The sequence below is a fragment of the Penicillium rubens genome (assembly GCF_028828025.1).
Source record: "Penicillium rubens strain IBT 27055 chromosome Unknown utg000002l_segment0_segment0, whole genome shotgun sequence".
Classification (NCBI taxonomy): domain Eukaryota; kingdom Fungi; phylum Ascomycota; class Eurotiomycetes; order Eurotiales; family Aspergillaceae; genus Penicillium; species Penicillium rubens.
In genome coordinates this window covers 3,942,638-3,966,619 of record NW_026890600.1, presented here as the reverse complement: position 1 = coordinate 3,966,619, position 23,982 = coordinate 3,942,638, and the positions used below count along the sequence as shown (strand labels likewise).

The window sequence follows — 23,982 nt, the reverse complement described above, 5'->3', positions numbered from 1 at the left end:
TAGTGAGACGTGTCTCCAGAGCTAAATATCCTACAACTACGAATTCCATATGGCTTAAAGATGTATTATATTGGCCATTGTCCCTGTGTGCCATGTGGGACTAAAGACCCTGGGTGGCTCCTTATGCGCAATAGGCCTTACTACCGGTGCCGTAGGTTTCCTTCGTTACCCAGACCCAAGCTGGATAGCTGCATTATGTCTATGTTACTTCTATGACATACAAGCATACAAATGTTGGTATATCTTACATAAGGCCATAAAACCAAGTTCAGCCTTCAGGTAGACAAATTTCCCATGAATCCCCGTATCAGTCGTTCCATCTCCCCGGGGGCCTCGGTTGGTGGAAAATGCCGAACATCCTTGAGCACCTCTAGCTTGCAGGACGGCATCTCCCGCAGAATTGGAGTGATCAGTTCTTCCAGAACAGCCGGATCCTTCTCCCCGACCACCATCAGAGCAGGAACCTTGATCATGGCATACCTATCGCCCATTGCAAAGCTCAGGAGCGCATTGGCATTATTCCGACGACCATGAGCGGGCCATTTTGCCGCTTCCAGGGCCGTGACTGTGTCCAGCCCCATACTGGTGTAAAATGAGACGCATTGGCTCGGGATTTCCACGCCAGAGGTGAGAATCTCGTGAGACAGAAGCTTCTGCATACGCTCGCCGTCATAATAACCCCCCGAGTAGATAATGCCTGCGACACGGTCCGGATGGGCGAGGTAGTATGCTGCGGCGATGTTACAGCCCATAGAATGGGTCACGAGCATAATCCTGTCGGTGACGTCACACGCTTGCAGGACTTGGTGGAGGTTAGCGGCATGACGGGGGATGGAATAGCTGTCGGGAGATGTAGGCTTGGAGGAGCGCCCATACCCCCGGTTGTCGTAGGAGATACAGCGGTACTGCGTGTGCAAATTTGCGATCAAGGGTTGCCAAATGTTGTCGACACCGAAGTAACCGGATACAAAGGCGATGGTGGGACCTGTGGTGCCGTGGGATCGGAAATAGATTTCCTGGCCGTCGTCGGTTGCTGTGAAGCTCATAATGATCAAGATAAAACTGAGATTTGACTGTAATATTGTCGATATAGGTTCTGTTGCCCACTTTATGTAGAGAACAGTGTCAAGTGGGATAGTGTGGATAGCATTTCCTATGAATAAGCATTTGGTCAGATTTTCGTCGATGAATTAATTGACTTGCCGGTGGGATGAAGTTTACAAATCAGCTCCACGCACCTGGGCAGACTTCAGTCGCATTACAGACATGGAGACTGTACCTGTGGTAGATAGCTCTCTTTTTTCTCTTTCCCATCTTTCCCGCTCCGTTACTTAGTGAATGCAGCACAGTCTTTGTCTTCATAGAGATCCTTGTATAACAGTCCGTGGACGTCAACTTGAGCCGGGTCTCTTCGTTTATAGTATTTTTCACCTTTCTCTCTTCATAACAGCACAATTTCAGAGTGAACAGGAACAGTCCTTCAGCCATCTGGCAGATTTTCATAGTTTCTCTCCCTCATCAATGACTATCTCTCTCCTGGTCGCACATAATAGGGGTGTGTCTCCAGATGTTCCAAGGTTATGTGTATCTGAGATTATAGTAGCATCTAGGTAAGTCAATGGTCCAACATCCAACTGATCCAAACTAACTTCGTACGGTGATATCTCCCAGTGGTCACTAGACCATATGCCTTTCCTCCCATCTCTCGTACCTCTACAGCTTCCACAATATCATGATCTTGTGCTTTCATGTTTTATGATCTCACCTGCTAGCTCGTAGGTTCAACAGGAATCTGCATAGCACAGGAATCTAACAGAGCCAATACCAATGAACTGACCACAGATTTGGAACAATCCTCTCGGAGACACGAGCACTCCAAGCCAAGACCCCACGCCCTGAACTCCGCCTTTTGCCCCTGCCACCGATATGAGAACCGAGTCAAAGGTTCAAATGCCTCTTCGAGACTTTCGCCGCATTCACCTTTTCCCCAAGTCTGCAGCAACAGCCCCGATCTTCAAAATCGCATACTGGGTATCATCCTCTCTAACTGAACGATCTCCACAAGTCCCGCCGACGTACGTGCAGTTTGGGCCCGGAGGTCGCCGAATTAGTGGGTCGCTCCCCTAGCGCCTCCATTTCAATCTCGGCATCTCGGCCTCATCTAGTATACACCTCTACAAAGTGAGATTCAATCAAATTCACCAGATCGCCGATAGGCTATGAGGTGGGTTCAATGAATGCGCGTGTTTGGCCCCTGATAGAAAAATATCCGACTAATCCGTGGCTCATAAATACTCTTTGTATAAATGGCTACCCATATCACCTTGCGACTAAGTGCAGAGTTGTCTCCGAAAAATGAGTGAAAAGACAATGCCCGAGCTAGCGGAGCAGTCGCAAAAAGATGCTATTGTATCAGATTGGGCCAATGATCCTGATAATGCAAAGAATTGGTCGACAGCCAAAAAGCTTTACAACACTGCTGTGCCTGCTTTACTATGTTTTTTGATGTAGGTGTGCATTCCATCGTGTATATGATGACTTCGCTAATACAAGACCATTTTCCAGATCATTCGGACTGGCGATCTATTCGCCATCTCATGAAAGTGCCCAAGAGGATTTCCACACTACCACCACACTCGCCCTCCTTCCTTTTACGTTATACGTGTACGGTCTCGCATTTGGCCCGGCTGTCTCGGCACCGCTAAGTGAAACATTTGGTCGGAGATTCATTTATGTCTTTGTGACTCCGATAGCGTTGCTGTTTATTCTGGGCGCCAGTTTCGCGAAGAACCTGGCGACTCTTGCCGTCTGCCGGTTGTTGGCCGGTCTCACGATCTCTGCGCCGCTGGCTGTTGGCGCAGGGACTATCATGGACATGTGGACAGGGATAAACACCAATCGCGGCGTGGTCTTGATCATGACCATCGCATTTCTCGGGCCAGCCCTGGGCGAGCTGGTGGGTGGTTGGGTTGCCCAATACAAAAACTGGCAGTGGTCGCTGTGGACTACGTTGTTCCTCGGTGCAGGTGTCTGGATCTTTGCGCTGGGAGCCCAGGAGACTTATGCGGGGCCTGTTATGCGTCGCAAGGCTAAGAAACTTGGCTTGCCCATACCACCGGCCCCTATCCCAGCCGGCATGGCTGGAGTTCGTTTCATGGTCACGGTCACACTAGTGAGACCACTTTACATGCTCATCCGCGAGCCTATTGTGACACTTTGCTCACTATACTCCTCTCTGAACTTCTCTATCCTCTTTTGCTTTTTGGCATGCATTCCGCTAATTTTCAGCACCACGTACAACTTTACGCCCGGAGAAAGTGGGCTGGTGTTGATTGGGATTGCTGTGGGATGTGCTCTTGGAGGTATATTTTTGATCCTCCTGGATTCTTATACTTTGAAGCAACATCTCTTCAAGTACAAAAATGCCACACCACCACCAGAGCGAATGCTGTGGGGTGCAATGTTAGGAGGTCCTCTGATGGCCTCTGCGCTGTTCTGGTTTGCTTGGACCGCACGGCCAGGGATCCATTGGATTAGTAGCATCGTGGCGACAGGCCTGTTTGGTTTCTCAAACATTCTGGTCTTCGTGGGTTCCCAAAAATCTGGCTGCATTGATTACTACAACATGGCTGACAAAGTTATCCCTAGGTTTCGACAATGCTTTACCTGACTAATGTATACGGTGCCAAATACGGAGCATCAGCGCTGGCGGCCAACGGGCTACTGCGATATCTAGTCGGTGGCTCATTTCCCCTCTTCACAATTCCAAGTATGTCGCTCCGTCTATTTCATCTGGAGGGACATATTTCTCATATCTTTGTCAGTGTACAGAGATCTCGGTTACCCTTGGGCCTCAAGCTTGCTAGGGTTCCTGGCAGTCGCGTTCGCCTTTTTGCCATGGATCTTCTACATATTCGGCAACAAGGTCCGTCAGTCTAGTGCATACATCAAATAACACTTGCACATCATGAGGCAAAGGTCGCTCAGCACACACTCATACATATATCCCTTGGGCTTGGAGCTGTGTTGAGCGACGTTCAAGGTGCCCATTTTAGGAATAGAAACCAACCTAATCACCTCACTGGTTAACCGCCGTGTTCCTACTGAGACAATTTAGCCCATAATGCCTCAGGACTGGCGTTAACGATTATTTTCGAATCTGTTCAGAAAGACCACCTGTTCTTGCCTTGCTTATCAGGCTCCATCTAGCTAGTTAGTTATACCTAGGTATTATCTAGTTCCTACTTTCTCGTAAAGAATCAATCCTCCTTCTCTCCCTCAGCTCCCTAGAAGCCACATCAGAAGAATCTGACTGACTCCTTGACAATGAAGTGGATAGAGAAACTCGCACCATAGCCTGAGACAATTCTGCATCGCGGGTTAGGTTATAGGACGGAAGTTAGGAAAACGCTAGCCATCTATGAATACGCTATTCTGAAATAGCTTGGCGGATTTGATGTGGTACACGTCGATAATTGATTTGGGTGGTACATTGGACTGTAGGTTGGTTGATATCATTTCATTCATCTGGAGCGCTTCAGATAGTATACATACAGGAGCGAACAATTGACTAGCTCGTTGGGATTCCTATAAATGAGTTCAACTTAGACTGACTTCAACTTGGTATGATATATCTACAGGCCTAAGGAATGCAACAGCATTACACCAAATTAAGCCATTCCACGAATCAGGCATTTTCCACGAACTCTTCCAACTCTTTATCGACAACAGGCTCGCCACGGGATCGACAAACATGGGACTTGAATGACCGAGTTGCAATTCCATCCTGAAACATTTCCTCGATTTGTTCCAATGTACGTTGTTTCATCTCCGGGATGAAAAGCCAGGCAAAAGCAAACGATGCGATCGAGAGAGCCCCGTAAATGAATGCAACCCGACCACCAATTTTCGCTTGGGTGTAAGGATTGACGAACACCATGATCAAGCCAGTGATATAGGCGCCCAGGCCAGATAACGCAACTGTCTTCTCTCTCACCTGGCTGGGCGGCACCTCGGCTGTCAGAACCCAGGTCAATGGTCCCCAAGTGACCTGGAACGAAAAGAACCATAGCATCAACATCACCACAGCTGCAACTTGCATTTTGTACGACATGCTGGCAGCCCCGTTGGCAGTCAGGCCGCCGATAACGAGCATACTGGCTGCTAACATAAGAGCAGAGCAAGTTAACACACTCCGTCGGCCAAGAATATCGGTCGTGGCCATGGAAATGAGGTTCGCGACGACACCAATAACGTATACCACCACAGACATCAGGAGAACTTCCTTGAATCCTATCTGCTGGGGGAAGACAGCTTGGTAATTTGCGACAAATGAGATTCCCTGTGCCTGCTGGAAAATCTGGGCACCCACACAAATTAGTGTGCGACGCCGATTTACTGGATCCGTGAAGCAATCAGTCCATGTTGCGCTGGCAAGTCGTTCACGCTGCCTCTGTAGATGCTGTTGCAAGGCGACTACCTCAGCCTCTGCTGGGAAGGATAGTCCTCGTAGGCGACGAAGGGCTACGACTGCCTCGTCGAGTCGTCCGCGAGATACAAGCCAGTGAGGTGACTCTGGCAAGAAGGGCAGACTAACCCAGCCAGCGGCGGGAATGGCAATCTGAGCGACCACTACCACACGCCACGCCCAGTCGCTAGGGATATGCCGGCACAGATACACAGTCAGAGCGGCAGCAAGACCACCGACCATGAGGAAAGCGTTGTATGTGCCGGACATCAAGCCGCGTAAGGACACCGGAGCACACTCTCCCTGGTAAGCAGGGATGACGCTGGTGGCAATTCCTCCGCCCAGGTAGACGATAAGCTTGCCGATGATGAATTGTGCGTAGCTTGTTTTGGAAGTAGACTCGATAACAATACCAACTGTGACAATGGCACTCTGAATCCAAAGGGTATTCTTTCTCCCAAGCCGTTCATTGATGGGCGAGCCGCAGAAAATTCCGAGGATAACTCCAACATAGCCAAGCCCGGTCCCTAGTGACTGCTGTTGAGAGGTCAGGGCCCATGTATGCGTGGCGGGATCAAGGACGCCGAAATTTTGAACAAACTGAGGAGAGCTCATCAGGCTTGCCCACCAGGCTTGGTCAAAACCAAACCCAGCGGAAGATATGGAGCCAAAAATGACCACCGCCCAGATAAGCCATGGCAAATGCCGGATTGAATCGCCTGAAGATTCTGGTTGTGTCATGATGAATGGTGTCAATGGAGCAGCCGTATGGATATGGAAAAGAATAAATGATTCGAAGCTGCCTGGGATAAAATTCTTGGGTTTCAATCCCTACACTGGAGGAAATCGATGCCTTTTAAGACACAAGGAGCCTATTAAAGGGCTCAACTTATATGCCAACTTCGCCTGGTCCACCATTACAGAGGCATTGAGCGAAGAACTAGTCCAATCGAATGGATGGACAGAAATAGTCGCCTAACTTTCCTAGGATTACTTCCGCCCTTTGGTTATAAGAAGGATGGTGGCTTTGGTATCGGTGGGACTCCTGATGCCACAGTCACTAGCGGGACAGGCGTAAAGTAAGCAAGCCTTGGAAAGACCTCTTGATGACAAGTTCTATATCAGCATGGATATTCAGAACATACACATGATCAAAGCCACTATTGTCGCTGTTTTCACTATCTTTAAGGTACAATTTCTCAGCTCGCCCGCAATGCATGTCTGCTTCCCCGATCTCTATACTGAGGCTCCCCACGACCGCTAAAACTGTGGAGTTTTGAGTGCGGGGACCAGAAACTGGAGATATGGGGCCAAACTAGGAAAGATTGGGAGAGTCAAAGGAAAAAGATTTACGGAGTTCGTATACGGAGTATAAAATGAGGCCCCACCACTTCGCCGAGTGGAATATCAGCCAGAATGAGAAAAGAGTGTTCGGGGATCTGAGTCTCCACATTATCGCCGAAGCTCACATTGTACTCCATATAGCAGATGGCCTTGATGAAATGTGATCCCCACAATTACGAAGCCAATCAATTCAGATAACGAATAAAGAACTTGCCATTCTCTTGTAAGCACATTTTGCACCCGTGGGTCTTCTATCTCTACTCATCTCTTCTGGTAGTGCCATACCGAAAACCACTAAAGACCATGGCTTCCGATACTATCAGCACCATCGTCGAAAGACTCCTCCAATCGCTCACTCTCGAAGAGAAGGTGTCTCTGGTGGCCGGCCAAAATATGTGGCAGACTGCCCAGATCGAGCGATTGGGGATTCCGCCTCTCCAAATGACAGATGGTCCAGCGGGTGCTCGAGGCACCAAATGGACAGATGGTTCTCTGACTACTTTGGTGCCCTGTGCTATTTCACTAGCCGCTACCTGGGATCCTTCAATGGTGAAGAGAGTTGGCACTGTTTTGGGCGAAGAAACCCACCGCAAAGGCTGTCATGTGCTTTTAGCGCCAACAATGAATTTCTCTCGCTCACCACTTGGTGGCCGCAACTTTGAAGGCTATGGAGAAGACCCCTTCCTTATCGGTACCATGTCCACCGAAATGATCCGTGGTATCCAAAGTGAAGGCGTCGGTGCTTGCATGAAGCATTTCATCCTCAATGACACCGAAACACGTCGGTTCAATGTCAATCAGACTATTGATGAGCGTACCTTGCGGGAAGTTTATATGAAACCCTTTTTTATGGCCCTCGAAGCATCGCCCTGGACAGCGATGGTCAGCTATCCCTTGGTAAATGGTGTCCACGCGGATATGAGCTCCTTCGTCCTGCCGAAACTGTTGCGGGATGAGCTGCAGTTTGACAGACTGGTCATGAGTGACTGGGGAGGCTGCAATGATACCGTTCGGAGCTTGATCGCCGGCACCGACCTCGAGATGCCTGGTCCACCAGTTCGGCGCGGTCAACGTCTCCTCGCTGCTATCCAAGAGGGACTGGTCGACGAAGCGCACCATTTGAACCCTAGCGTTCGACGAGTTTTGCAACTGCTGGAGAAGGCGAACCTTCTACCCTCACAACCAACGGTCCAGAGCTCGGAAGAGGCATCCAATGCCGCAGAGTTCCCTAAGATTGTGCGAGAGGCCGCAGAATGCGGATTGGTTCTCTTGAAGAACGATGGTCTTCTGCCACTCCAGCCATCTTCATTGAAAAAAGTCACTATTATCGGGCCAAATGCCCGCAAGCCGACCGCAGGTGGCGCCGGCAGTGCAGCCGTAAACCCATTGTACATCACTACACCTGAAGAAAGCCTCAAACATGCCCTTCAAAAGGCCAATCCAGCGATTGAGATCTCGTATGAACAGGGTGTGCCGTTTACCTTGCGCCCAGGTCTCCTTGGAGACGCCCTTGTCATTCCCGACGGTTCGAAACTGGGACTTCAGGTAGATTTCTTCGCTGGACACGAATTCCAAGGCCCCGTTGTGGCGACAACATTTTGGGCTAATTCTCTGGCTTATATGATGAGCGATGGTGATGTACCTGAGTCTCTTAAGGGCAAGCCGTATTGCTACAGGGCGAGTGGAGTTGTCACTCCCAAGGTCTGTGGTCAATATGTGTTCAGCATTGCAAACACTGGCAAGGCAAAGCTCTTCTTAGATGATAAGCTCATCATTGACAACACTGACTGGACAACGACCACCGGGGGCTTCCTTGGCTGCTCCAGTGAAGACCGGACATGCTCCGTTGAGCTGAGTTCTACCCGTTCATACGTCTTGCGAGTAGACAATGTCGTCACCCTACCGCTTATGGAGTCATTTGACAACACGCTGTTTCCTAGGATTTCTGGCTTACGCATCGGGCTGTCTCTACAGGTGGATGAGACAGAGATGCTGAATCGTGCTGTGAAGTCTGCACAGGAGTCGGATGTTGCCATCCTGGTTGTCGGTCATAATAAGGATTCCGAGGGCGAAGGCGGCGATCGACCGAATATGGATTTGCCAGGTCGGACCAATGAACTCGTCTCGTCTGTTTGCGCTGCCAATCCCAACACTGTGGTTGTTGTCCAAGCCGCTAGTGCAACCGCTATGCCTTGGGCCGATCAAGCGCACGCTATTGTGTTAGGCTGGTACCAAGGCCAAGAGAATGGCCCTGCCTTGGCAAATGCGCTGCTCGGAACTTGCAACTTCTCTGGCAAGACACCGATTACCTTCCCAAAGAACTTGGGCGATCATGGTTCAAGCGACTGGTTCCCTGCTGAAGCGGCACGGGACCATGCTGTCTTTGGCGAACAGGTACTGATGGGGTATCGGTCGTTTGAGGAGCGCAACATTGAACCACTATGGCCATTTGGATTTGGCTTGTCATACACATCCTTCACGCTGTCCAACATCCACCTTAGTGGTACATTGACTACCTTCCCTGGTTCTCATGTGACTATTCACGTCACGGTCAACAATACTGGCCAGTGCGATGGCCATGAAGTAGTCCAAGTATATGTCTCACCATCAGTCTGTATTCGCGAAAGAGGTCTGGTCAGCTACCCCAACACCTTGGCTGGATTCACAAAGGTGTGGGTACCTGCAATGGAATCTCGAGATTCGAGCATTGTCATCAAAAGCGACGAGTTCCGGTGGTATGATGAAGAAATCTCATCTTGGAGGGTAGACACAGGCGATTACCGATGTTTTGTGGGAACCAGCGTGAAGGACATCAAGTGCGAGTTAGCTGTTGAAATTGTTTAAGCTTGATCTCGAAATTGAACGGCTCCTTCAATACAGTGCTCGCACAACTCTAGTATGGTATTCTTTTTAGGTAATTCTCGTGTACTGTATGGCCCAGATAATAGTATAGACGAATTCAACAACTCGGCACATCACCACGGTCAAGTAAGGAGTACGCGAAGTGACCTTTCACCGGATGGCACCTGGGCACCTGGGCGCCTGTCTTTGATTACATAATATTCTGCCGGTTTATATTCCGGCTGGATGAGGTCCTTTCGAACTATATGGCGGTGTAGACTCTATATAAAGGCGGTAGGGTCAACACTTTTTACTTGTAGATAACTTCCAAGGTTGGTTTGACATTGATATATCTTCGTATTTTGGTCCCAATAACAAATGAGTTTCGATCAAAAAACCCAACAGGTGAGACTAGGTTGTCTCATGAGAAGTCTCCCTGATATCCCACGCCCATTAGAAATATCCCCGGAAAATGAAGGTAAAAGTGGACTCTCCACGGTTTTCGAAAATCTTTCGAAAAAAAAACTTTTTGTGGGAATCTCATCGTTCTCCCTGAGACCTCGCCGAATTTGTGGGGCTTTCAGGGGGCCAGATATCATCCATGGATGGTCGAGAGTCTTACACTTCCCTTGGAATAAGCAACTAGATTACCCATCTCGTATTCTGGCGAAGCTAATTGAAGGTTCCACAGCTTTGGATTCCTTCGAAAAGAAGGATAAGCAGAAAAGGCCCCGAGTATAAAGTGCTGAAAGATGGCCATGCTCTCTACCAAATCAGCTGAGATACTTCATTCTATTTTACTACCTTGCAATTGCAGCGACAATGAAGCCGAACCTCCTCCTTAGCTTCGGCTGCTTGGTAGCCGGTGTGGCTACAGATGCCTCTTACGAGGATTCCGATATGTCAAGCCAGGTTTTCGCTGTATCAAAGCCCAACTTCTCTTGATCATGACCGATGACCAGGATCTGAAGTTGGACTCCCTCTCCTATACGCCGTTGACTATGAATCATATGGCAAAGAAAGGCACAACCTTTGCGAACCACTTTGTCACTACCGCTCTGTGCTGTCCGTCCCGTGTCAGTTTACTCACTGGGCGCCAGGCACATAATACGAACGTAACCGATGTCAACCCACCCTGGGGTAAGCCAGAACTTCTTTTTATTTTTCTGATCCTTCCGTTTGATTTACACCTGACGGATATTTTAGGAGGATATCTCAAGTTTGTTGAACGCGAGTTCAATGAGAACTATCTTCCCGTTTGGATGCAACAGGCAGGCTATGATACCTATTACACTGGAAAATTGATGAACGGTCACTCTATTGAGAACTATGACAGTCCTCATGCTGCAGGCTTCAATGGATCAGACTTTGTTCTGGACCCTTACACCTATGACTACTTGAATGCCACGTACCAGCGGAATCATGAAAAGCCCGTCAATTACCTGGGCCGTCACACGACTGAGGTTCTCCGTGAGAAGGCAATTGGATTCCTAGATGACGCTATAGCTGGCGAACGACCTTTCTTCATGACCGTGACACCCATCGCACCTCATCCAAACATGAATGGGACGTATGGAGGTGGTGCCGGTCCATTGTGGATGGACGAGCCCATTCCTGAAGAACACCATAAACATCTCTTCCCAGATGCGAAAGTACCTCGAACGGCCAACTTCAATCCCAAACAAGTGAGCGTCTCTTATCAATAACATGTCAAATTCTGGTACCTACTAACAGAATCCCTTTACAGCCGACCGGTGTGAGTTGGATCCATGACCTTCCATACCGAAACCAGACCGTGATAGACTACAATGACCATTATTATCGCCAGCGACTTCGTGCTCTTCAGGGTGTCGATGAGCTAGTTGACAATCTCATCACACATCTCGAAAAATCGGGAAAAATCGACAATACGTTCATTATTTACACCTCGGACAATGGTTTCCATATCTCCCAGCATCGGCTTCCCCCGGGGAAAACCTGTGGCTTTGACGAAGATATCCGAGTCCCTTTCATGATGCGTGGGCCTGGTATCCCAGAAAACCATGTGCAGAACACTGTTACCACGCATATTGACATTGCTCCCACGCTCTTCCAGCTCGCCGGGCTTCGTCCGAGATCTGACTTTGATGGAACACCAATTCCAACTTCTAAGGCCACTGGGGATCTCCATGAGCACGTCGCAGTTAAATATTGGGGACAGGCGATGCTCGAAGGTGGTTTGTCAAACCTTGGTAGGTCTGCGCATTGCTTCCCTCAGTCTATTTAATGCTAATACTTATAGGGAACCCCACTGTACCTAATCACACCTACAAGGCTGTTCGTCTATTTTCTACCGATTATAACTTGTTCTACTCCGTGTGGTGTAATAATGATCATGAGCTCTATGACTTGGCTGTGAGTTTTCTTTGGCACAATGTAGGTAGATTAACCCAGCTGACCAAATGTTCAAAAGACGGACCCTTACCAGGTGAACAATCTGTGGACGGGAGATGCCCAAAAGGTTGATATCCTCGGGCATCCAATGTCGGAAGTAATTCCAAGATTGGATGCCCTCCTCATGGTACTCAAGTCATGTCTTGGCTCCGAGTGCATCAAGCCCTGGGATACTCTACACCCGGACGGCTCAGTGACAAGCCTTAGAGACGCATTGGATGATAAATATGACCTCTTCTATCAGTCCCAGCCAAAGGTCTCCTTTGGTCGCTGCGCCTATGGCTATGAGATTGATGCCGAAGGACCCCAGCATGCTCTCAGTTTCAGAAATGGTACGGTTTAGAGATCTGGGTTTGAATATTGAACGTGTGTGCCAATATTGAGCATTTGGTATATAAAATTGGATAGTAGGTGCTCCAATGTCTGGTCCCGAGGGTACCCTCGGACGCTGTCATGGATTGGGCAATCTATATCTCCAATAGCATTTGCTTTCTTAGGCCCATCATAAAACGTACCGGAGTTTGTTATTTTAGTTGACATACCTATATAGAATCACAGTTGAGTTCCTGTACCTAATCTAAATTTCGGTAGGTGTCTCTCGAGGGTATATGCAATCATGGTGCTAGGCCAAGTCACGTTAATCCTGATTATTCAAGCGGAGAATGCGACCATGACTCGTTGGCTTTCAGGTATCTGCAAGCAAAGATGGAATATAAAATCTACCGTACCAATGTCCCTTTCGAAACTCACTAGTTGCTTCGGAAACTCACTGTACTGGCTATGCCCAGATGCCAAGTTCGCCGACTAGTGGGTCCACTGGACCCACGGCATTCTTGGCGTGCATCGACCCTCCCGCAGGCGCAGGTATCTCCAACGGCAAAGGGGGGACACCTGAGATTACAGCCTTTACACATTTGCCATCCTGGCACTGAAATCATGTGATATCCAATGGCTAAGTGAAAAGGAGAATAATGGTTGGAAGCAATCACTTTTTGAGAATAGGGGGAATAAACATAGATCCAATGAGTTCGTGACCTGCCTCGGCAGAGGCTGCCTCAACCTCGCGTGTGGTGGCTCGGAGTGTTCCCACAGAAGAGGCTGCAATCTCCCATATGCTGCCCATAGATTTGAGAACACCTATGTTCAACGCCAAGTATGAGTAATGCTTCCCAAATGGCTGCCCGATAGGGGCAGCCAGAACAGTCACCTGGATTATAGAGCTGAGGACGAGAGTACAAGCAAAAAAAGGAGAATGACCTGTCACGGACGTAGAAAGAGAGGCGAGCTTAGAAAGTTCAACAGCTGCGTTGACAATTTTCGCTGTGTGTGTTTGGGCATTCGGCGAGGGGGATGCTATAGGTGGAGGCCTGGAACAAAACACCTCGCCGGTACTTGGGAGGAAGGAGACTAAGAAGGATTTCGGGAAATGGAGGTAAATAGAGGCGCATTGCATAATCATAGCCGACTGGAAGTCAACTTGATTCACTTTTCCATCCATCTGGAGAATAGTGCTGTGGTCGCTGGGCCATCGGTGAAACCAAGCCGAGATCATTGAATCCAGTACCTCCAATGTGTCTTCACTAGCGTGTGTCTCGCAGGCGATAAGGCATCGTCGGAGAATGAGTGTCGCCTCGACACGATAAGCGAGTGCTGAGATGCGATCATCATCAGAGAATGCCCGGTGGCCCAGGTCCTTCGCAGATACAAAGAAGACCCCAGGGTGGCCGCCCAAAAACTTCTCATCTTCAGATGGCAGGGACACGTCAGGCGTCTCCATGTTGAACTGTAAAGTCCCTCCAACTTGCACGGCAGCGAGTAGAGTATCCACGGTGAAAATCTCCCACAATGTCCGCCTCATGCTTTCAGCACGAGCGGTGTTCTGTATCTCGACAGTTTCGGAGAGCTCCCGGCAATGGAGTCCGAGCCTGAAGCTACATTCAATAGCCAAGCCAATGCATTTCTTCGCGCATTCAGGGGCTTTACGGCCATGAAATAGGATGCTCAAAAGAAGATACGATTGCGCTTTTTCCAAATCCAGTCCAGCGTTTTCAGTGGCAGCCCAAAGATCGTCTGACCACTCGGGGGTTTGGCCAGGTGAAAGATGATGCAACCCAATGAACTCGACGATGTTAACGAGATACTGAGGTGGTGAAGACATAACCCAGAGATCAAAGGGCGGCAATATTGGATGCGCAGGGTGAAAGTACTCGTAGAATATTTTAATCAAATGGATTCTCATTTGGGGTAAATTCTGTGGAGGCTCTGGCATGTAGGCTGGGGTAAGGTCACTTGATGCCATAAGAGGTAATGAGGCATCAGCGAGAAATGAAGTTCCTTCAATGCTCGGGGCATAGCACGTATCGAGGCATGAAAATTCACTCGGTTGTCCTCTCCGCCCTCGGCGTGAGGGAACGAAGTGACAAAAGAGGGATAGAGTACGACAACGATCACATCCCTCCAGGTTACCGTCGCATTTGAGATGTTTCTCGCGACAGTTAAGACATGCAACTGATGTAGCCGGATTTGTGCTTGTCTGGCTGGGAGAATCCATTTGGGTGATGTTAGTGGAGAGAAAACGCTGGGTCACGGCTCGATCCGAGGTTCCAGGGCTAGTCGATGTGTGGCAAATGTGGCTGGCGGTAATGGAGACTCGTGGTGAAGCTATAGCAAAAATCCAATTGAAATGCTCCAGATTTGCATAACTTCGACGCTCCTATCCTAGGTAGGGCCCCCAGGGCGGGCTGCGACCCGATGAGTCATCCCGAACGGGCCCATCCGGTGGGCACAGGTAGTTAGGTAGGTACCTACCTAGGTACCTAGGTAGATACATACATTGTAGGTTTGACTCTAATACTTTCTATCTTGATACAGTGCTAGACTCTACTGCTTATGAAGCATGGAGTACAATACCTAGGTATGTTGATATTGTGCCTACGGGTACTGCGTAAAACTACGTCAAGGGAGGGAGGAACTATGAAAGATTTCAAAGACACGGCAGTCCGTTGACAATTTGCGTGGGCACCTACTTCTTATTGGCGGCAACATCCCGCCTCATCAACAGAGTCGGAAAGTCGACAAAAACATGAGGCAGTAACAGGTATGTCCGCACTTGCCATGGCAAGATCTCGCTGCGTGCGAATAAACAGAGCTTGAGGTTCCTTCCCGGATCTCACAAAGCACTCATACAGCCCGTGCAAACCCCATACGTTGTTTAGCCGCGCCCGGCGACGAGGAAAGCCCGGTTTCAAGCCAAGATCCTCCCTGAAGACGATTTCAGCCTCTGCAACATGATTCTGTTCTAACAACAGTGCGCCAAGAGCGTGACGCGACGGTTGGATCCATGCTGGTGGGTCCGCGTAAGGGAGAGCATCTTCCAATTCAACCGCTTTTCTGAGACTGGAGAACGCTAGTGAGTAGTGTCCTTTGCGATACTCAAGCTCTCCTTGCAGCATAGCCGCAGCAACCTGTAAGACATCAATCTCGCGGCTTGGCAGGCTTCCCAGCCGAGACGCAGGGACAGCGGCATGAGCAGCTCTAAATTGTAACAGGATTTGCTGTGCTTCTTCAATTCTACCGAGAACACTCAATGCAATCCCCTTTGCATAGTAGACCATTGCGCTGGTGGAGCAAAGCAGCGTCTTGTCTTCCGGAAGGTCCAACTGGAGGATATCATCCCAGCGCCCAAATCGAACCAGCACGTGCGGCAATACGCCCAAGTAAGCTTCAGCCCAGTCAGCCAAAGGAGGGCTGGCAACTGACAATAAACTTGGAGTCAAAATTTCACCAACCACCCTAGCAGCTGAAAGAGCCTCGGTGAAGTTACCCAGCATAATAGCAGCATATGATTTGGCATACGCATTATGCGCCCGATACATCGTGTACATGACGGAACTGTGTTCACGCGCAAAGAACTTGTTATCGGCAAGAATAGCGGCATCATTAGCAATCAATGCGCCGCGATAATCGCCGCAGGCAATGTCGATGTGGCTTGCCATATGGAGGAGATGAGAGCCGTCGGGCACGACGCGACGGAGACTGTCGGCGGCCTTCAAGGCGATCTCGGGCCACGGTGACATCTCCATTAAGTGGATATAAAGGTGACAGAAGGCCGGGTGCTCCATGCCGCCCTTCCGAGCCATTGCAGGCTCCAAGGCTTGACGAGCCTCGACGGTGCATCCCGCAGGCTCGCCTGTTTTGACATTCCACAGATCTCGAGGTCGTGTGCACATGAGAGCTTCAGTGAAGAGAGCAACGACATCTGGGTCTTCTGGGCTGAGAGTGTAGACAGAACGCATCTCATTGACATATGCATGGTTTAATGCGTTCAAGTCGAGTGGCATCCCTTTAACTGGAAACCTGGCGGCAAGAGCTTTGATCAGGGCATATTCGATGGGTGCTTTCTCTGCCTTCTGAGATAGTTCTTGCGCAAGTTTCAACGCGACACTTGCAGTCTCGACCGTCTCGTCCAAATCTCCCTGGTCGAACCGGCTCCAAGCTTTATTATAGTTGGGTCCTAGAGCGTAGGCCAGACCCCAATAGGCCATGGCGCAATTGGGATCAGATTCTGCTGCTGTTTTGAAGCATCGTGCGCCTTCTTCGTGGTTGAAAGAGTAGGACCACTGCAATCCACGGTCAAACCATAGCTGCGCATCGCTCACGGTAGTGTTGATTGGACGATGGTATGTGCCCAGGTTATAATAACCTGCTTCTTTATTCTGCGGATCGATGGCAGACCTGTAAATTTTTTAGCTGATGTGGGGTTCATTTAAGGGTCCCAAAAGCGGATCTTACCCCATATTTGGTGTTGAAGAGTCTCTTAGACTTCACCTGATTTAACTCCAAAACTTTGACCTGAATGTTCTGAGATACGCACCCTTATAACTGGTATTAGAGGGGGCAATGCACCGACACAACATGACATAAAAGCGCCCAGTGCATTGCTATCAGGTGAACCTTTGCATCAGGTTCCACCAATTCGCCGACCTTTTCGGGTCTCGGAATCCCAATTCCAAAGCCCGAACCTGTGGCCATGCACGAACGAGGTAACATATTTGTCATCCGATATACCGCGGTCTAATAGAACCTTTCCATGCCTAGGTGGGTAGGTACCTACGCGGCGGGTATCCATCCATCCATGGATGGCCCCGGGGATATCAAGATATTATATAAGCATATCATGAAGGCACTGCGCTGTTAATTTGAAAAGCTTCCCTCAATTGGAAGGCATATATTGTACCTAAGTACAGATCAATGCAATTTTGAGAGGACAAGGGTCCTTATCTTCCAGTACTCTGTGGGGCTCTCTTTGTCTAGTATACCTAGGTAGTGTCAACCTCTTACTCTACTCAGCTTTAACGTCTCATGGCCATTGGCAAAGATGTCCAGCATGAGTAGAAGCTGATTCTTAGACTTGATTAACAAAGGCAGTCTTGGGTCTTCCGAGTAACTAGATATTTAGTCTGATTGAAAGCCAACGAAGGCGCTTGGTGAGTCGGTATGCTCATTCTTGAACGAAAAATCAAGACTATGCCTTTGATCCTTTCTTCTCCTTCCGAAACTTCTTAGGCTCATACTCCTGTAAGTCACCCAAGCAGGGCGCCACGAACAGACTGTGATTGAAAACACCCTTCAGAGTGAAGAGCGATACCAGAATCCACAATAATAGAACACAAACGGATAGTATCTAGGGTCGTTTAGCAGTTTGAAGATGAAACATTCGGCGTTGAAGTAGCATACTGTGCCTAGGACTCTGAAGAATCTGGAGGGTATCTCTCGCCCCAGCTGGTTGGTGCAGGTTGTAAAGACGCCGAGCGGGAAGGTAAATGCCCACCATCCAAGGTTGAATGGAAATTTCTTCGACCGAATAATCGCTGCCACTGCGAAAAACAGCCATAAACAGCCAAATGACCACAGGAGAAGACCTATTAGGAAGCCGATATCGTAGAGCGTATCGCCTGATCCGGATCTCAACGTTCCTGTAAGCGGAAAGACCTTTTGTGCAGCCATGCCCAACTTTTGAATTCTATACAGAAAAGAATATTGCATTAGTGTGTGAATCATATCTTCTAGTCATTTTGAGGCTACTCACCCAAAGCCTCCTTGACCAAGAGGACCAAGGGGCAAAAACGTGCTAACAATCACTGCTTTCGCTGGTAGCTTGTACAGCATAAGGCGCATCAAATAAATGACGACGACCATCATCGCTAGAGGCACTCCAATGCCCCATAAAACATAACTCACGATGATAGTCCCTAGAGCATACTGAGCATTTGGGAGTATGTCAGCCATAATACCTCCCGATGCCGCCGCAACGACACAAGACACAATGGGAAGCAGCCAAGCGGCGCCCATTGTCTGTAGCTCGATATCGGCCATTTGAGTCATCCTAGCAAGCGAGTCAGTCCTGACAGTACTTTCCAAAGAAGGAGTTGTATTCACAGCATACATAATAAATGGCATTCCGAAGCATGTCATTACAGACACAACAACGTCGGCAATCCACAGACCCCAGGCAAAGTAAACAGTCCAGGCTCCCCAGGCTGGTACGCAGACGTAGCAAATCATATTAATAATTGTAGCAAGCCCCATGGGAAAAGTTCCAAGGAAAAGGGACTGCGTGGGATGAGTTACCATGAGGTAAAAGATTTTTGGGTAGAGGACATAACGTAAGATGGTGATGGTAAGGAAAATGATAAAGAGGAGAACATTTAAAGCGAATATCACCACTGATATCCAGTATAACCATCTGCCGTTGTAGGGTAAAGTGTTCAGCAGAATGGAAGTAATGCCAGTGCCCATATTGACTGAGAACCAACTTAGGAAGCAGAGTTAGCGAAGTTGACAGCCTACGCTGGAGATACTTACGCAGGTGTGAAGTTCCGCACAATACGGCGCCAGCCATGGTTATGTTTCGACTTGGTTTGGGTAAGCTTCTCCATTCTCACTTTCCGGTGACTCTGATAATTACTTACATTCGTCTCTTGAATAGCCTCGCTGCGGCCAGGTAAGACCTCGTTTTTATTGTCTCGTAATGACATCGTACCAAAATAGGTTTGAGTTAATTTCCGCGGTATTCGATACTTCAACGGTCATTGATAGAGGAAAATCCATCGAGTTTGATATATTCTGTCGCGATTCAAATCGTTTAGAGTACAAAATAAAAGTGCAAACGAACAAGGCAGATTTTTTTGAGGACTTACGAGTCGAGACCAATGGCAGTATACCCCTTCAAAGTTCAACATAGTCATACCTAGGTAGGTACCCTAGGTATATGATGATTCAGAGAATGATGATTCATTCATACTTGAGCCCTCCAAGGTTGCCCCCGGGGCTAGGCGCCCTGGTTAGGTCGGCGACCCTAACGCCTTCCGGGGATCAGGTGGGTCTACGTGGGCCCTAGAGGTAGCCAATGAGAGACACTCTGGCAACTCCTGGATATTTTACGGCCTGCGATGAGCTTCCAAGATTAACAAGAATTCGGAGAGATGTTCAAGATCATTACCTTCAGCATAAACAACTACTGAGGCTCAAGAAGAAGCAATTCCCCGAATCTCTGAAGTCCAGCATACGCCCACCTAGGAAACCGGATTACCCGTTGACCCGGGTAACTATATGCAAGAGAACACAATTTGTGATGTAGACTGTCAAGTCGCCAAAGTCATTGGAGTTCGGGGACTTATCGATCTGATTATTCCTGCGATCCAGTTCATGTGTATTCAAGGTACTATCTCCGCTGACAATTCACTTCGCCACCACATTTATAATAAAGTCCCGGTGGGCACAAGCCGAAAGCCCACCGGCCCCACTTATGTATAGCTTGGGCAGCACCCCTCTCCATATATATTAAACCCACTACGTCCGTAGATTGAAGGTCCATCAACTCATATAACAAATCTTCCATACCTGATTTCACCCTTTCACCGACTCCACATCTCATCATGTCTTCCACAGTCAAGTCATTCCGTCAACTCATCGGCATTCCCCCTTCCACGGCCTCCACCAGTGATTCGACTCTTATCATTGTCGACGCTCAAAACGAGTACGCCACAGGCCTTCTCGCGGTGGAGAAAGTTGCCGAAACTCGCAAGACTATTGCCAAGCTGCTGGAAAAATATCGACAGAATGGCACTGGCAAGAACATTGTCCACGTCGTGCACGAAGTGCCTGCCGGCGCACCCGTCTTCACACCCGGCACTGCTCTCGCGCAAGAATTTGAAGAGCTGACACCTAAGCCGAACGAAAAGGTGGTCACTAAGAACTTCCCCAGTTCTTTTGCTAAGACCGATCTGCATGATTACTTGCAGGGACTGGGAGAAGTAGGTCAGAAGATTGTACTGGTTGGCTACATGGCACACGTTTGCATTTCTACCACTGCACGTGTCGGTAGTGAACTTGGTTATGATGTGCTCGTTGTGCGGGATGCTGTGGGCGATCGCAACATCCCTGGTGCAGATGCGGACACTGTGGTCTCTGTGGTTCTCAGCGAGTTGGCCGATGGCTTTGCCACAATTGTCTCTGAAAGTGAGATCAGCTCGTGATTTAGTTGAGTGGATACTGGTATCTTGTACATATGAACAACTCAAACCTCTTCTGCGTTGAACCGATCTCGTCATCATTCAGCGCGTAAGATATTTTCACTGAATTCGGGACACTGTCCACATTAAAAGCCAATTCGAGGTCAAGGGCTGCCAGTGATAAATGTAGACTAAATTTCTTCTCTAACACCATTTCAAAGCGCCCATCACTGACCTTCACCGGGTAGAAGATTCGTGCGAGAAGTGGAAAGCCTTTCCTTGACTGGCTTATTGGGCAAGACCGTCATAAATTTAGCATACTGGAATATCAAGAAAACGTAGAATAGCACTGCAATATACATACAGTTGCTTTCTAGTCCGGATACTGACTCTTCGCCAACCACGCCCTCTTTTCTCTCGCTAAACCAGCCCACTCCCAGCACATAATCCACTCATTCTCCTGTTTATCCCAGGTTAGACGATTTTGAGCCTTTCTTTTCAATTATAACAGCAATATAGCACAAATAATTTAAGGTCAAGAGAAACTTTCAGTTTGAATAGGTCGATGCGTGTATGTTGTTTCTGGAGGTGAAAGGGGGCCAAGAGACGCCAGGTCAGCCTGATTATGTAGGCACAAAAAAGTACCGAAATGAAGAATATCGCCGAGGAGCCCTGGCAAATTTTAACGATTTGAAAGCCTCGTGAGATTCACCATTAGGTTGTGGAGTTGGGTGGGATGGGCCTGTGGGATAGTGGGATGATGACTGAGGCCCAAGACGCCCGTGGGCGCTCGAGAGTATAAGTACTTCAAGAGCATTATCAATGCGAAACATTTTATATTAATATCTCATATTACTCTCCACTATGGACTTTTCATCAGGGCTATAAGAAATTGACACACGGTTAACGGTTTGTCATGCTATACATGGTCCATGGTGGGATGAAGAACGAGGTATCAGGAATGGCAGACTACATAAGTCCGGAAAGCACTGCTGCTCAGCTTTTTACCTCATCATTCTTCAGTTTGTCATTGCATCAAGTCAATAGTCCACACCAAAAGTCCCCTCAACCCAACGGCACTATGTCCACCTTCAAAGGCAATGTTTCCATCACCCACATCACGACTGCCACGGCGATCATCAACATTGATGGCGTGCGATTCCTCACCGATCCTGTATTCTGCCCTGCAGGATCTGAATACATTCACGACGGCTGGTCCAAGGCTCCCAACCTTGGGGACTTCGGTTTCGAGGGTCAGCCTCCACCGGGGATTCTACGCAGCTTTGAGGGACCAGCCCTCCAATTGCACGACATTCCACCCATTGACGCGGTCTTGCTGAGCCACGAAGATCACGTCGATAACCTCGACCCTCTAGGCCGCCAGCTGCTCGACGGCCGCCATGTCTTCACCACACCTGATGGTGCGCACAACCTCCAGCCACGCCCTGGCGTCGTCGGCCTTCGCCCTTGGCAGACCGTCTCGGCCAGACTCGGAGGCAAGGATTTCCGCATTACCGGCACCCCCTGCAAGCACTTCCCTGGTGGCGAGGTGACCGGTTTCATTGTCGAGTGCGACTCCTTCGGCGTTAATGAGGCCGGTCTGCCCAACGTGGTGTACTTCTCTGGAGATACTGTGTGGATTGACGAGTTGGCGGAGATCAAGAACAAGTGGCATGTTTCTGTCGCTGTCTTAAACCTGGGAAATGCGCTATTTGAGCACCCTAACGGTGTTCTGCAAATTACCTTCGATGGGAAGCAAGCTGCTCACTTGATGCGTGTGCTGAGTGTCGACCAGATGGTTCCTATCCACTTTGAATCATGGGAACATTTCACTGAGCATCAGGCGGATTTGGCAAAGGTCTTTGATGACGAAAAGGTGTCGGATAAGGTGTTCTGGCTTACTCCGGGCGAGGAAACCCCGGTGGTGGTTGGCTAGTGCGTGTGCAGGTGAATTCTTTGTGGCGTTGCGTATGATGCACCAAAGATTAGAAAAGTCAATTACGTTCTGGATATCTACTTTGATTCATTGGATTTATTTCTCTCCCTAGCGGAGTTTCCAGAGTGATAGAAATTCAAGATAGCTGTGTTGTGACAAAAAGCAGTTTCATGGACAGGCTATAACGCAGTAGAACTTTCTTCAACCCGGGCTTTGAGTCAATTCCACCAATTTTCGTCAGTTTCCAATAAAACTCCGCTCTGTGAAATCCATTTGGTACCCCTAGGGTCATCCGATTTATCTTCTCTTCTGGAGTATATCAAAAGAAGTCGAGCCAATTCTGCATTCGAGCCAGCATGCCAGAGATTCTTCTTATCTGGCATAGGAAATTGTAGATCGGAGAGGCGAAGAAGTCGGCCGTCAGTCTCATCGGACCCTCCCAAGCAACTCCCCCTTCCACAGAGCCGAGAAACCTTGTACAAGGCCAAACCGAACCTTTTGATCTCTTCGACCCCCACCCACATACAGGTAATGGACTCCACATAATGGTACCTTGTAAGCATATTGGGGTAGTAGAATATGTTGTTTCGTAGACAGGTTTCGATCAGAGCGGAAAGGATTTGACGGTCAGGCAGATGTAAGGTCAGGCAGAGGTTAAGTTCGAGACCAATCGGAACCGATGCCAGTAATGAGAATATGATGTAGAGGAGAATGCCTTGGTAGGTTGCAATCGGCCATCGTGAAATTGGGCTGCCTGAATCTTCGTTATCATGCTCCCCTTCCACCGGCAATCGTCCCCAGTTGTCCTACGGATAAAACCATCAACGAACTGGACAAATCTTTCAGGTCGAACGAGTGCCTCTAGGTAACTTACCCGCTGTGCTGAAATCGCCATTCCAAGCTTGGAATGCAAGTTCCGAGCATTTTGCCGCGCTGCCGGGCTCCCACTGACCCAGAGTCCAATCATTAACACTGCCTGAAGCAGCAATGGGGGCTCGTCAGGAACACTGAATGTGTGTCGATGCAGAATTGGCCAGTGTGGATGAAAATGCGCGAAGTAAAGATGTATGTAATGGTCGACTCTGGGATTATTCTCGAGGGAAGTATTGATCGGATCATTTTCACCACCGTACTCCAAGAGTTCTTCTTCGGGATCCGGTAGAGCGGGCTCGATATCGGGGAGATCCCGACCATCGAATATACATAAGTTTCCCTTCAAAGAGCACTCTGTACATGGCGAGCCTCCCTGGCATCGTGTTTTGGCCATACGACAACTCCTGCAGGCCTGTGTGGCGCGAGCGAGAGATCGTCCGGGCACTTCATGATCGCGACGAATATGACGTCGAAGGCTGTCACTGCATAGCTATTCATTATTGAATGATCAATTGTATCTGGAATCAAGGATCACTCTACCTGCGAGAAAAGGCACGACCACAAACTGAACAAGT

General features: G+C 48.8%; 9 protein-coding genes across 9 annotated transcripts; 5 read left to right on the top strand and 4 right to left on the bottom strand.

The window, feature by feature from the left end:
• Positions 1-275: 275 nt before the first annotated feature.
• Positions 276-1,046, bottom strand: N7525_003975 (alpha/beta fold hydrolase; the record flags this gene model as incomplete). Its single annotated transcript, XM_002566263.2, has 1 exon — positions 276-1,046. One exon carries the CDS (start codon positions 1,044-1,046, stop codon positions 276-278), a length of 771 nt encoding a protein of 256 aa, XP_002566309.2.
• Positions 1,047-2,355: 1,309 nt separating this feature from the next.
• N7525_003974 (MFS transporter) lies at positions 2,356-3,955 on the top strand (the record flags this gene model as incomplete). Its single annotated transcript, XM_061212878.1, has 4 exons — positions 2,356-2,507; positions 2,566-3,586; positions 3,649-3,769; positions 3,825-3,955. The coding sequence occupies 4 exons, from the start codon at positions 2,356-2,358 to the stop codon at positions 3,953-3,955; spliced, it is 1,425 nt and encodes a 474-aa protein (XP_061069899.1).
• Positions 3,956-4,687: 732 nt separating this feature from the next.
• N7525_003973 (uncharacterized protein) lies at positions 4,688-6,208 on the bottom strand (the record flags this gene model as incomplete). The annotated part of the gene is made up of 1 exon (XM_002566265.2): positions 4,688-6,208. One exon carries the CDS (start codon positions 6,206-6,208, stop codon positions 4,688-4,690), a length of 1,521 nt encoding a protein of 506 aa, XP_002566311.2.
• Positions 6,209-7,114: 906 nt separating this feature from the next.
• Positions 7,115-9,655, top strand: N7525_003972 (uncharacterized protein; the record flags this gene model as incomplete). Its single annotated transcript, XM_002566266.1, has 1 exon — positions 7,115-9,655. The coding sequence occupies one exon, from the start codon at positions 7,115-7,117 to the stop codon at positions 9,653-9,655; it is 2,541 nt and encodes an 846-aa protein (XP_002566312.1).
• Positions 9,656-10,599: 944 nt separating this feature from the next.
• N7525_003971 (sulfatase family protein) lies at positions 10,600-12,428 on the top strand (the record flags this gene model as incomplete). The annotated part of the gene is made up of 5 exons (XM_002566267.2): positions 10,600-10,792; positions 10,859-11,337; positions 11,400-11,883; positions 11,934-12,046; positions 12,105-12,428. 5 exons carry the CDS (start codon positions 10,600-10,602, stop codon positions 12,426-12,428), a joined length of 1,593 nt encoding a protein of 530 aa, XP_002566313.2.
• A 642-nt stretch (positions 12,429-13,070) lies between these two features.
• N7525_003970 (fungal specific transcription factor domain-containing protein) lies at positions 13,071-14,324 on the bottom strand (the record flags this gene model as incomplete). The annotated part of the gene is made up of 1 exon (XM_002566268.2): positions 13,071-14,324. The coding sequence occupies one exon, from the start codon at positions 14,322-14,324 to the stop codon at positions 13,071-13,073; it is 1,254 nt and encodes a 417-aa protein (XP_002566314.2).
• A 790-nt stretch (positions 14,325-15,114) lies between these two features.
• N7525_003969 (uncharacterized protein) lies at positions 15,115-19,122 on the bottom strand (the record flags this gene model as incomplete). Its single annotated transcript, XM_061212877.1, has 7 exons — positions 15,115-16,819; positions 17,659-17,768; positions 17,822-18,107; positions 18,174-18,470; positions 18,531-18,899; positions 18,950-18,999; positions 19,057-19,122. 7 exons carry the CDS (start codon positions 19,120-19,122, stop codon positions 15,115-15,117), a joined length of 2,883 nt encoding a protein of 960 aa, XP_061069898.1.
• A 900-nt stretch (positions 19,123-20,022) lies between these two features.
• On the top strand, positions 20,023-20,622 carry N7525_003968 (putative isochorismatase family hydrolase; the record flags this gene model as incomplete). The annotated part of the gene is made up of 1 exon (XM_002566271.1): positions 20,023-20,622. One exon carries the CDS (start codon positions 20,023-20,025, stop codon positions 20,620-20,622), a length of 600 nt encoding a protein of 199 aa, XP_002566317.1.
• Positions 20,623-21,514: 892 nt separating this feature from the next.
• N7525_003967 (MBL fold metallo-hydrolase) lies at positions 21,515-22,534 on the top strand (the record flags this gene model as incomplete). Its single annotated transcript, XM_002566272.2, has 1 exon — positions 21,515-22,534. The coding sequence occupies one exon, from the start codon at positions 21,515-21,517 to the stop codon at positions 22,532-22,534; it is 1,020 nt and encodes a 339-aa protein (XP_002566318.2).
• Between the last annotated feature and the right edge of the window lie 1,448 nt (positions 22,535-23,982).